The 12,388-nt window shown below is 48.9% G+C and overlaps 2 protein-coding genes across 2 annotated transcripts; both read right to left on the reverse strand.

Moving 5' to 3' along the window:
• Positions 1-576: 576 nt before the first annotated feature.
• On the reverse strand, positions 577-4,603 carry LOC115386184 (uncharacterized). The gene is made up of 7 exons (XM_030088407.1): positions 4,461-4,603; positions 4,091-4,212; positions 3,899-4,009; positions 3,738-3,791; positions 1,628-1,786; positions 1,357-1,479; positions 577-1,083 (listed from the first exon to the last, which is right to left on the reverse strand). Exons 1-7 carry the CDS (start codon positions 4,465-4,467, stop codon positions 1,045-1,047), a joined length of 615 nt encoding a protein of 204 aa, XP_029944267.1. The 5' UTR covers positions 4,468-4,603; the 3' UTR covers positions 577-1,044.
• A 2,444-nt stretch (positions 4,604-7,047) lies between these two features.
• Positions 7,048-12,101, reverse strand: cd68 (CD68 molecule). Its single transcript, XM_030088167.1, has 6 exons — positions 11,944-12,101; positions 10,746-11,161; positions 10,085-10,204; positions 9,466-9,535; positions 9,051-9,224; positions 7,048-8,673 (listed from the first exon to the last, which is right to left on the reverse strand). The coding sequence occupies exons 1-6, from the start codon at positions 11,978-11,980 to the stop codon at positions 8,534-8,536; spliced, it is 957 nt and encodes a 318-aa protein (XP_029944027.1). The 5' UTR covers positions 11,981-12,101; the 3' UTR covers positions 7,048-8,533.
• Between the last annotated feature and the right edge of the window lie 287 nt (positions 12,102-12,388).

Here is a 12,388-nt window from a genome sequence, read left to right on the forward strand (position 1 = left end):
CATTTTAAATAAAAGCTTCCTTTGGTCTTCATGTTGGTGTCTTCTGTTACTGCAGCATATTATGATTGTGATCGGGGGATACTGATTAGTGGGAGATACTGATTGGGGGATACTGATCAGGGGATATTGATCAGGGAATATTGAGTGTTGGACATCAGCGTCTCTGAATCTGTGTTTTGCAGCACAGATCTGTCACGGCGGCCCGTCTCAGAGCTGCAGCTAGAAAAACAGGCGTCCTGCTTCTCTTCCCTGTTCTTCCTCCCAGACCACACGGCAACCACCGCGCCGAGTCGGCCATCTTGCTTCGGGCATCTGGCCAGTTAACCCACTTCTCTGGCCACTGCCATCTTCCTTTGGTCTTTATAGTCTCTCTCTGTCTCACCCTCTCACACACACACCTGTGAATAGATAGAATGTGTTTTGCTTTCTGATGTGAATTAACATGATTTTTTAATCACACCTGATTTCACAAATATGAATGGAATGTCTACAGGGTCATGACCTCTGAAGTCCTTCAGGCTCTGTTAACTTTGCTAGTAAATCAAATATTAATCCAAATTCCAAATGAATAGTTTAGTGTATCTGAAGACGCTGATATCGGAGATCACTTCCTGTTGAACAGGCGGTGACCCCAGGTTAACTGATCCAAATGCTTTTCATCATTTATGACTGCTTTTGATAATTGAGAGTTATTGCCAAACTGACCATCAAGTCGATTCCCCACATATCTGTAGCTGGATCTGAGAAAACAGCATCAACCTCCTTCTGCATAAGAAGTAAAAAAATTCAGTTTTTATTTCACATTTTAGTTTTTGAAACCACAGAATTTCCCAGATCACCTGGTTAATAATAATAATAATGATAAAAGACATAACACACATTAAATACACATCTGTCCTGATGACCTGTCCCTCTGAAGAGAGGACACCGTCTTCAGGGGACACCTGTCCTCCCATTTTAAGGTCTCCCTAGATCTGAAGTTTCATTGGATTTGAAAATTAGGTCGGATGGACGGATGGACGTCCCTCGTCTTCTGGTCTGTCATCATTGTTGGACCGCTGGAGTTTGTACCGTGATCACAGGCTGAAAGGACAAAAACATGAAGAAATAAATAAAACAAAGTAATGACTAATTTAAGCCATGTGCTGCCAGCCACCAACACATTCATTATCTTTGTTCACTTTAAAAGAGCACAAGTGTCTCGTCTTTGCTCAGTTCTACTAGTTTCTCATCCACTTTCCTCTAAAATCTCAGAACTTAAATTCATTTCTTCCCATAGAAAGTTCTGATCAACACTCTGAAAGTTTCTGTCTGAGCCGGCGGTTCAGACGGAGGCCGTCTGGACGCTGTACTGACCATCTTGGGCCCGGAGCCGCAGCAGTTGACCACCTTGCAGCAGTAAGCGGCCAGCGTGACGGAGATGGCCACCAGGGTCGCCTCCATCAGGATGGCTCCGGCGAAGAAGTGCGAGTGTGTGTTCTGGAGGAGGCAACCAAGATCCAAGCTAATGAAACATCACTTCTGCTTTAACAGCATCACACTCATCCTGATCACAGAGGATGGAGGGGCGCCATGAAAAAAGCAGTGATTTAATCTTTTCAGCTCATGTGACGCTGTCCTGACTCACTTCGACTTGGTGGACGGTTTCCCTGTACTCCGCCGTGTTGTTGTAGTAGTAGCTGTGCCAGTAGTAGTGCGGCCTGTCTTCCATTCTCGCCACTGTGAAGATGACGTTGAACACAGAGACGACGGAGGCTAAAATCTGCATCCCGAGACAGGCCCTGAGCTGAGAAGGGAGACGGAGAGACATTTCAGACAAAACCACTGAAGAAGTCGGCACCTAGTGAAGTCGGCACCTAGCCAAGTCGGCCTCGCGGGGTGGGAGGGGGGGGGGGGGCTCTCAAGTGACCGAGTTGGTCGGTGCCGACTTGACTGTAAGCTGCTTACCAACTCGGCCAAAAGCGGCATTCCACGAACGCCGCCTGGTCACATGATAGGAGGAGAGTTTTGAATTTGATTCTGGCTGCAACTGGAAGCCAATGAAGGGAGATGAACAGGGGAGGACCTGAGCTCTGCTGGAATGGCTGAAGACCAGACCTGCTGCATTCTGGATCTTCTGTAGAGGTTTGACTGTGCATGCAGGGAGACCCGCCAGAAGAGAGTTGCAGTAGTCAATGCGTGGCATCACCAGAGCCTGAACCAGAAGCTGGAGGACCTGTTGGGTCAGGAAGGGTCTGGTCTTCCTGATGTTGTAGAGGGCATAACGACAAGACCGAGACACTGAGGCCACGTGACCCTTAAAGGTCAGCTGGTCATCAATCATGACCTCCAGGTTTCTGGTTGAGTTTGTGCCACAAGTAGGCTGGAGTGAAGTTGGACACTGATCTGAGGCTGGACAGATGGACAAGCTGGACAGACCATGAGTTCAGTCTTAGACAGATTTAGCTGAAGGTGGCGTTCCTTCATCCAGGTGGAGATATCAGCCAGACATGCTGATATCCGAGCTGAGACTGTCATGTCGTCAGGTGGAAAAGAGAGGAAGAGCTGAGTGTCGTCGGCATACAGTGGTAGGAGAAGCCATGGGAGCGAATCACTGCATCAATTGAGGTGGTGTACAGAGAGAGGAGTAAGGGGCCAAGTACAGGATTACAGTCAGGTCGGCACCAATCCAAGTCAGCCCTGCCCAACTCGGCACCGCCCCCGGGATACAGTGAAGTCGGCATCTAGCCAAGTCGGCCTCGCTGGGGGGGGGGCTCTCAGCTGGCCGAGTTGGTCCGTGCCGACTTGACTGTAAGCTGCTTACCAACTCGGCCAAAAGCGGCGTTCCGCGAACGCCGCCTGGTCACATGATCTGGTCACATGACCAGAGAGCCGCTCGCACTGCGCGCTCGTAGCTTGCTACTCGGTTCAAACAGAACGTCAAACATGAAGCTCCAGGTACATTATCCACCTCTAACCTGTCAGTCACCATAACCACACAGTTTGTCCTCCAGTCCCCGCCTGCTACGTGAGGAGAAGCGGCGCAGCCGGCACGAAAAAAACTGCAAATCATTGCGGTGCAGTTGGCATCGTTGCACTAAGATTCCCAGAATGCCTTGGGGACTGGTCACATGACCAGACAGCCGCTAAGTGCTGCACGCTTGTAGCTGCGCTCTTGTAGCTAAGCTACTCGGTTCAAACAGAACGTCAAACATGAAGCTCCAGGTACATTATCCACCTCTAACCTGTCAGTCACCATCATCACACGGCACCGACCAACTCGTCCACTTGAGACGCCCCCCGCCGTGAGGCCGACTTGGCTAGATGCCGACTTCACTAAGTGCCGACTTGACCGTATCCCGGGGGGGGGGGTGCCGAGTTGGGCAGGACCGACTTGGATTGGTGCCGACCTGACTGTATCTCTATTAGCATAACCAACCAGGAAAAAACACTTTCAGTCCAGGAGCAGAGGAAGGTTTAAATCTGTGATGTGGTGTCGTGACTGATCAGCACATGGAGAGCAGACCTATCCGTCTGTTTCTCTTTTTCCACAGAATCCTGCTGTGGTCCTCCATGATGCTCTCTGCTGTTTAACCCTCATCATGAGCAACTGAGGCAGAGACAGTGTGAAGCGTGGAGCTCTCTCTCCTCTCTCTGTGAACACGTTGAATCCCCTGTTCTCTCTGGAGGCCGGTTTGAACCCGGCGCTCGCCGTTCTGTCCTGACGGCCGGAGCTCCAGCAGACTGGAGGGACTCACTGTGGGCAGGTGGAGCTTCTGAGCAGCGACGGCCACACTCCCAGCAACCAGCACCTGCAGACAGCACGCCGCCAGTCAGCAACTCATCTGGAGGAGGGAACAGTCACACCTGGAGGAGTGTGTGTGTGTGTGTGTGTGTGTGTGTGTGTGTGTGTGTTTACCACGAGAGAAGTAATGAAGAAGACGATGTCCCCTCCCACATGACTCAGACCATTCGACAGAAACACACTCGTACTGATGATCATAAACACACTCAGGCCAATCTGTGTGATCTGAAACAGAAGATCAACCTCATCACTGTCAGTGAACGCCTCAGGACACACACTCTCACACACACACACCGATACACCCACCCCCAGGGCCTTGGGCTCAGACTCCAGGTACTTCTCCTTCCTGTGGACGTTCCTCTGGAAGGTGACGGCCACCAGAGGGCCGTCGGCCGCAGACAGCCCCTCCTCCAGACCCACGGCTTCCTCTGAAAGCAGCACATGGAGTCAGTCCCCTCAGGACGGCCGTCTCTTCAGCTCCAGCGCGTCCTGACTTCCTCTCAGACGGACAAAGAACCCATGGATCTGTTGGTAATGAGCAGCTGAGAGCGTCTCCAACTGCCAGTGTGTGTCCACTCTCTCAGGGAGTGTGTGTCCCGAGCCCAGAGAGCATGTTGGGAAACACTCTGCACTAGAGGACGTTCCACACACACATCTGGACTGAGTGTGAGTTTACCTGCCATGATCTGCTGCTGTCCTCTGGAAAACACGTCCTCCGTCGCTTCGTTCTGTCTCACCGAGACGCGGCGCTTTTTAAAAACGGTCTGGAGAGAGTTGGAGATCTGCCCTGTGAAACACTGCAACTGACCAAAACAGTCTCCACCCGACCAATCAGTCTCCACCCCCCCCCACACACACACACACACACACACACACACACACACACACACACACACACACACACACACACAGTCTCCACCCCCTCAGTCCGCCTCAGAGACCCTGCAGGTCTGCAGAGAACAGCAAGGTAAAACACGCGTTTTGCCTTTCTTTTCTATGGCCTCTCTCCTATCCTCTGCCATCTAAACAATGTTCTTTTTTTGTGGCCGGCCATCTTCGGAGGCGCCGGGAGGAGCAAGACGCTTCTGAATGAGGTGCTTTGGTCGCTCCCGCTGCATGTCACTTCCTAAACAATGCTCTGCACATGGCGGCTTGAAACCAGAGCGCCAGAGCGACTCCACATGACATGTCATCACGCAAACGTGTTCCCACATCGATTGACATTATGACTGCCCAGTTACGATTTGGACCCAAACAACGCTGATTGGTTCTAGGGATCCTCCAGTGTACCTTTAATGACAGAAGTTGTTTGGCTGATGAAAGAAAAACATTAAATAAGAAAGAAAACAGTCAAGAAAATGAAACCAGGAGCTAAAAATCAGCTCTGGAGGAAAACAGGAAGTGGCTTGGGAAATGCTGACACAGATGATACCTCCTCCCTGCTGCTGGTGCATTGTGGTCCATGAGGGTGAAATGAGGCAAACCAAAGCACCTGGAATAGATCCTGCAACCTGAATCACCTCTGTTCCACACATGATCCGGCTGTGGTGAGACATGGCTTCAGGCCAGTAACTCCTGTTGGTGGAGGTCGGATCATTTCAGTTATTTCCTGATCTCAGACCAGCAGGAGAGGCGGATCGGACCGGGCCGTTTGACCCTCCGGAGCTTCCTCTTCTCTGAGTGACTTCCTGCAGCGATCCAGGTCTTCCCATCAGACATGAGCAATGTGACAGAACGCCACCATCAATACTGCTGACTAGACAGAAAAAACAAGAAGAAGAAGAAGAAGAAGAAGAAGAAGAAGAAGAAGAAGAAGAAGAAGAATGGATGAATGGACTGAGAAAGTCACTTCCTGATGCCTCCTAATCAATAACGGCTGATATTATCTTTAAATGGTCATAAATTAAACTGCAAGCTCCTTTTTATTCTTCTTCTAGTGAGCAGCTTCCACATATTGTATCAAAACTGCTTTTGGATAAAAGTCATTTTATTTTGAAAACAGGAAGTTGGTCCATACTGCGGTATAGGAGCAATGTTTGGTGCTTGACTCTTCTCCGTGACCTTTGACCTCAGTCTCTGTTTGAGACGTTGCTGTTTCTGGAGCGTTTCTAGATTTTCATTGATCGTCTGTTTATTCAGACAATGAAGAGTCGTCTGATGAAAACACAGAGAGGTGGAGAAGCTGAGGAAGACAAGTGTTTTTATTTATCAGGAGAGAGAGAGAGAGAGAGAGAGACAGAGAGAGAGAGAGAGAGAGAGAGAGAGAGAGAGAATGGATGAGAGAGGAAGAGGATGTGAGAGACCGAGGGAGGGACTGGCTCGATAAAAAGAGGAAGACAGAGAAAAGGAGCCGGACTGAAAGAACATGGAGGAGAAACTCTAAAAGCACCGGAGGAGAGCTGGAGGAGAACAGACACATTTTAAATAAAGCTTCCTTTGGTCTTCATGTTGGTGTCTTCTGTTACTGCAGCATATTATGATTGTGATCGGGGGATACTGATCAGGATATACTGAGTGTTGGACATCAGCGTCTCTGAATCTGTGTTTTGCAGCACAGATCTGTCACGGCGGCCCGTCTCAGAGCTGCAGCTAGAGAAACAGACGTCCTGCTTCTCTTCCCTGTTCTTCCTCCCAGACCACACGGCAACCACCGCGCCGAGTCGGCCATCTTGCTTCAGGCATCTGGCCCCTTAACTCTGGCCGCCGCTATCTTCCTTTAGTTTTTATAGTGTCTCTCTCTCACCCTCTCACACACACACTCATACACACCTGTGAATAGATGGAATCTGTTTTGCTTTCTGATGTGAATTAACATGATTTTTAATCACACCTGATTTTAAAAATACCACTGAAGTATCTTCAGGGTCACGACCTCTGAAGTCCTTCAGGCTTTACTGTGAACTTTGCTTATAAATCAAATATTAATTCAAATTCCAAATGAATAGTTTAGTGTGTCTCAATGCACTGATATCGGAGATCACTTCCTGTTGAACAGGCGGTGACCCCAGGTTAACCGATCCAAATGCTTTTAATCATTTTAGACTGCTTTTGATAATTGACAGACAAACTGACCATGACGTTGATTCCCCACATATCTGTAGCTGGATCTGAGAAAAACGTACCAACTTCCTTTTGCATAAAGAAGTTAAAAGAAATAATAGTTTTGTTTTGTTTTTTTTTACATTTTAGTTTTGAAACCACATAATTTCTCATATCACCTGATATGTAAAAAAAAAAGACATAACACACATGAAACACACATCTGTGGTAACATGGATGTCAGAATTTATTGGCACAGGATTCCAACATCAGGTAACGACGCAGTGAAAAAATAGAATTTCATGAAAAAGTTTGATCGTTTCAAATAATTCAACTGGAAATGAAACTTAAATACTATAAAGACTGAACAGAGTGATTCGTAGAAGGCTTCAGCGGATCAAGACCGAAACCCTGCGGCGGTTTCCTGAGTCTGCTTCGCTGCCGAGACCCGGATCGATCGATCAGGAGGTCAGACGCCGGCCCACGTCTCCCATCAGCCTGTGCTTCCATCAAAACCAGGAGCTGCAGCCGCCCTGAGATCCTCGCCGACACCGGCTCAACCCGCACTTCAATGTTTGGTTTACTCTAAGTTAATGATCAATTGAAGAAAATAGTAAAACGTGGGAAAGAAAACTCTCACCAGGAATTGAGAAGGATCGGCTTATTTTCTATTATTTCCTATAATAGCATGAACTGTGCAGCTGAACGGCTCAATCCCCAGGAGGTGACGGCATCAGGTTGACCTTCATTTAGTGCATTATGTCCCAACATGGGCCTGCAGGTATCAAGGATGCTCAAGCTAGCAAGGCTGAAGCTAATTTACAGACTCCAAGATGTATAAATGCTTCTTGGTGCAAAGGATGTATTTGAAGCAGTGGAGCCTCTTTTCAGGCTGTAAATCCTTGAAGTGCAGGAATACATTCTGACAGTCGTTCAGTTTACGCAGTATTTACACAGTGAGTCCAGGACTGAACTGATCCTGGACCAGAAGAGACCCGCTGAGGTCTGAAACTCGCCTACAGCAAACAGTTCAACTGAGACCGTTTGGAATTAAAAACATATTTAGTTTCATTAGTTTAATTTCATTTTCTGGAGGATAAAAGACAAACTCAACTTTCACCTTTGACAAATTAAATTGATGTTTTTTTTTTTTAAATATCCTATTCGTTCTGTTGTGTTTGAGGGATTTTTAGTGCATCTAAAACATTTTCACACTTATTAAAATTACAATAAAAAATATCAAAATCTCCATTTTTAAAAACATTTGCCAAAGACAGTTGATGTAAGTGGATTAAAATCTCCGGGCATGCTAATCTGAGTGTTTAGGTTTGCCACTGTTGACTTTGAAACACTTCCTCTCCGACATACTTCAGCATGAAAACTGAGTTTTAGTAGGACAGTAACGGTTGTTTGTTTCGTTCCATGCAAATTTTTTTTATAAGAGGGAACAACTAAATTCCCACAACCGGACTTTCCTGTTCTTGTGGTATCAGCTGGTCGGACTTTACAGAAACTTTTCAGAGGACGACAAAAGAAACGTGACCTGCAGCCTCCGAGCAAACAAACACTGGCAAGAAGAGTAACTCCAGAAAGCTGAGACAAAAAAAAAACACAATAAACAACAGACGCTTTGCAGCTCAGGCCCTTTAGCTCCCTAGAAAAAAACAAAAGAAGAAAGAGTCCCAGTGTCTCCAGGGGGCGCCGTGGCGCTCACAGGGACTGGTAGCCGTCGGTCCTCCGCCGGCGGCCCAGCAGGTAGACCACCACCACCACCACGATCAGCACCAGCAGCGTCACGCCCACGCCCACCGCCACGCGGTAGTCCGACTGGTCGGCCGGGCAGTGGTCGGCTGCAGCACACACAGGGGGACAGGTCAGGGCCGGGACAGCCTGCATCTTCTCCCTGAGCATCACTCATTTTCACTTGTTCTGTTGGCAGATTTTTACTTTTTTTTTTTTTTTTTTTTTTTTTTTACTTAATTCAAAGTAAAACGATCTTAACTTTAGGAAAACGAAAAACTGGAAAAGATTTTTAGTTTTTGCAGTGAGCTGTGGCAGGGAGACTCCAGCCAGACCTGCTCCTCCACAATCTGGATCTAGACCTGAATCTAAAAATAGGAGTGAGTCTGAAGGTAAACAGGCAGGACTGCTAAAAACCCAGTGCACACAGCGTGGCGCTGGATCCAGCGGGCGGCTCCAGGTGTCTCTGGGACGTGGGTCTACTTACGAGTGCCGAACTCGTTGGCCTTGGTCAGGTTGAAGGCCTGCATCCGGTCCTGGTCCACGTCCAGGTACAGTCCTTTGCCCATGCTGAGCGACTGGGCCCTGCAGGAGTAGGAGTGGCCCACCCGGGCGGAAAACAGGTGCACCGAGCTGTTGTCGGCCTGGTAATCTGCATTACCTGATCAACAAAAAAATATCAACAGAAGACTTGAACGACCTCCTCAATGTGAAATATTCAGCGCTGCGTCACGTGACAGGAGTCCAGAAGCTTCCATGTGACTTATCAGTGTGTTTGGAAGAAAAGAAAAGAAAACAAACCCAAAAAACCTGTTGGACTGCATCTCACCCACATAACAACACACTCTGATAACCCAGTCCCGTCCGCGTGACGGAAACACACCTGGGCGTTCTGAACTCACCTCCGCCGACGAAGGAGTAGGACAGCCTGAAGCGCAGCTCGTTGACGTAGACGGCGTCGTCCGCGACGCTCTGAGGAGGAAAGCAGGACAAAGTCTGGAAATCTGAAGTCGAACACGGACTCGAGAGCGAGAGGAAGATTTCTCAACTCCTCGTCAGTGGACAGAATTCATGCTTTCATCTAGAAATAGAAAGAAACGTGTTTAAAGGGCACATCAAACCATGTGATTTTATGGTCCATGTAAACAGAGTGAGAAGCTGCACTGAGGGTCAGCGAAGGGTTAATGAAGACAAAACAGAAGTATGTGTCCTGACACACCAGTGAAACAAGTTTGTTCAGCGATCATGTGGAAGGGAAGTCACATGCGCTGCTCAACTTTGATTGCCAGCATGGATTTCAAATCAGCAATGAGAATAAAAGTAACTTTCATTACAGTCATCAAAGCGAGTAAACAGTCATGACCGCTACTGATGATTTCTGCTCTTATCAAGTCTCAGTTATCTGCTGTCGAAACAGCAGGTGATAACCGACCATCATGAGACCGAATGAGTCAAACTGGGTCAGTGCCACACACACACACACACACACACACACACACACGCACAGCGTCGCTGAGATACCTTGTTGAAGAGGAACGTGATGAAGCCCTCCTTGAAGGCCAGCGTCAGGTTGGCCGTGGTGTCTCCACAGCCTCCTTGGGTCTTCGTCTTGTTCGGCTGAACGATGAAGGTTCCATTGGCCTAAAACAGCAGAAGCACATGTGAGGTCTGGTTAGCCTGCGGATGCTAGCGACGCCATAGCTGCTTCCTGCAATATGTGAAAATAAGAAAAAAAGTTGAACAGGGACTGTTTTCCAGTGTTATCTACTTGAGTCTGCAGTGTTTTTAGGGAGATTCGTGGACATCGGTCCACCAGCAGATAACACCTAGCAAGTGAAGGTTAGCTAGCTTCCTGCCTGCAGAACAACACTAGCTTGAAAGCCACATTATAAAAGATCAGTTTTTTTTAAAGATAAGTGTGCTAAAGGCTAACCTACTGCTGACTGAACTTAGACTCTGGACTACATCTGACCCCCCTGTAGGACTTCCCCACCCAGCAGATAATCTGAGGAGAAACGCTGCTTCAACAGGAAGTCGCCACGCCATAATGAAACCTGTTCAACCTCTCATTGTCGCCATGCGAGGGTCACATGAAAAGCTTTTCAGTTCCCGAAAATGAGATGTTGATGGCTGCTGAAGGCTGAGTCACACACTCCCGACCCAAACGCAGGCTCTGAAGTACCTCTGGCGTCTGCACCCGGATCTGAAGCGCCATCATGGCCATCAGGCACACCGCCTTGCCCTTCATCAGGGTGTAGTTCCCCACTGTCAGGTTGGCGCTTGGTGTAGGCGCCGGTCGAGGTGTGGTTGTTGGGGTGGTGGTGGTGTTGTGTGCAGGGGTGGTGGTGTTGTGTGCAGGGGTGGTGGTGTTGTGTGCAGGGGTGGTGGCGTTGTGTGCAGGGGTGGTGGTCTTGTGTGCAGGGGTGGTGGCGTTGTGTGCAGGGGTGGTGGCGTTGTGTGCAGGGGTGGTGGCGTTGTGTGCAGGGGTGGTGGTGGTGGTCTTGGGTGTGGGGGTGGGGCTGTTGGGGCTGAATGGGGCTGCGGGCGTCTCCGTTGCCGGCGGTCTGGCGGCCGCGGCGGTGCCAGTCAGCGACAGCACTGCAGTGAAACGAAGAGATTTACATGTTAATGTTCATACTCGCTAACAAAAACATGTGCTGCCGTCCTCCCAGCATGCTTTGCAGTTAAACATTTTCCCACATTCATTTCTCCAGTCCTGCTCAGTCAGTATCAGAACCAATCAATGAGAGTGAGATCAGGTCTTCAAGCTACTCACACCCGACCGATCACAGATATCGATGGTGACCAGATGCCACTTCCTGTTTCTCGGCCTACGTCAACAGCGTCACCATCTCGGTTCGGTGTACATCGCTATGGTGTCACGCTGAACCGGTTCAACTGCGGTCAGACCGTCGAATGGTAAATGAGAGTCCGGTTATTGATCTCTGATTTGGGTCAGTGTCAGGCTGAGTCTGGCTCTGACGTCTTTGACCACATCACCCACACGCCGCATGCTATCGTCAGCCATCGCCACTGTCTGCCCTGGAATGTCAGAAGACCTTCAGACGTATTTGTTTAGAAACGTTCTGGCTTGATCTATGCCCCAGCCCACCATGGTGGCGACGCTGACGTATTCCAAAAACCAAATAGTTTGAAAAGCGGCGTGTCGTCAGTATAAACTGCGTCTGTTCTGACGGACGAGCCAAAGACTCCCAGCTAATCCAGGAAGTCACAGCCAGCTCTGAAACAGAAACGACACCAACTCCTCTTCCTCCTTACTGGAGAAATACACACTTAAACACACACAGACGGACAGACAAACACACACTCGCACACACAGACGCACACGAACAAACCAGATGTGCCGTTGGCGCTCTTACCTGCAAGAGCAAAGTACACGAGCACAGCAGCCTTCATGGTGTCAGCTCCCACAACAGCCAACACAAAGTCAGCGTGCGGCAACCTGTGTGTGTGTGTTTTATACCACGGCTCACACACACACACACAGGGAGGAGTGGCCTCTGCACACACAGCAGCACTGAGCGTGAAGAAGTTTACAGAACCCTAACTCTGCGCTGTTCACACAGAATGAAACGGCGTTCGACCCTCCGGGCGCAGAAACACCGACCAGAGAACATCTCAGAGGGGTTGAGTTGCTGTTTTATGATTTGGACGTGTTTCCTGGACTTTGTCTGTGAACAGGAAGCTGGCAGGTCGTCAACTGTAGTCTGGAAACGAAACCTAAGCTGCGGCATTCACAGAAGTCAAGTCATCAGTCATGAGACAAAGGTCATGTGACATTCAGAAATCAAGCAAACATGACTC

Source organism: Salarias fasciatus, chromosome 3 (genome assembly GCF_902148845.1).
Source record: "Salarias fasciatus chromosome 3, fSalaFa1.1, whole genome shotgun sequence".
Classification (NCBI taxonomy): Eukaryota; Metazoa; Chordata; class Actinopteri; order Blenniiformes; family Blenniidae; genus Salarias; species Salarias fasciatus.

What these genes read in the sequence shown, in the direction of transcription:
- LOC115386184 (XM_030088407.1), bottom strand. An exon ending in CTGAGCCCAAGGCCCTGGGG is followed by an intron (nt 4,010 to 4,090) that starts GTGGGTGTATCG and finishes CTTCTGTTTCAG; the next exon opens with ATCACACAGATTGGCCTGAG. An exon ending in TCTTCATTACTTCTCTCGTG is followed by an intron (nt 3,792 to 3,898) that starts GTAAACACACAC and finishes TGCTGTCTGCAG; the next exon opens with GTGCTGGTTGCTGGGAGTGT.
- cd68 (XM_030088167.1), bottom strand. Translation starts at nt 11,980, where the DNA reads ATGAAGGCTGCTGTGCTCGTGTACTTTGCTCTTGCAG. An exon ending in CGTGTACTTTGCTCTTGCAG is followed by an intron (nt 11,162 to 11,943) that starts GTAAGAGCGCCA and finishes GTTTCACTGCAG; the next exon opens with TGCTGTCGCTGACTGGCACC. An exon ending in TCCGGGTGCAGACGCCAGAG is followed by an intron (nt 10,205 to 10,745) that starts GTACTTCAGAGC and finishes CTGCTGTTTTAG; the next exon opens with GCCAATGGAACCTTCATCGT.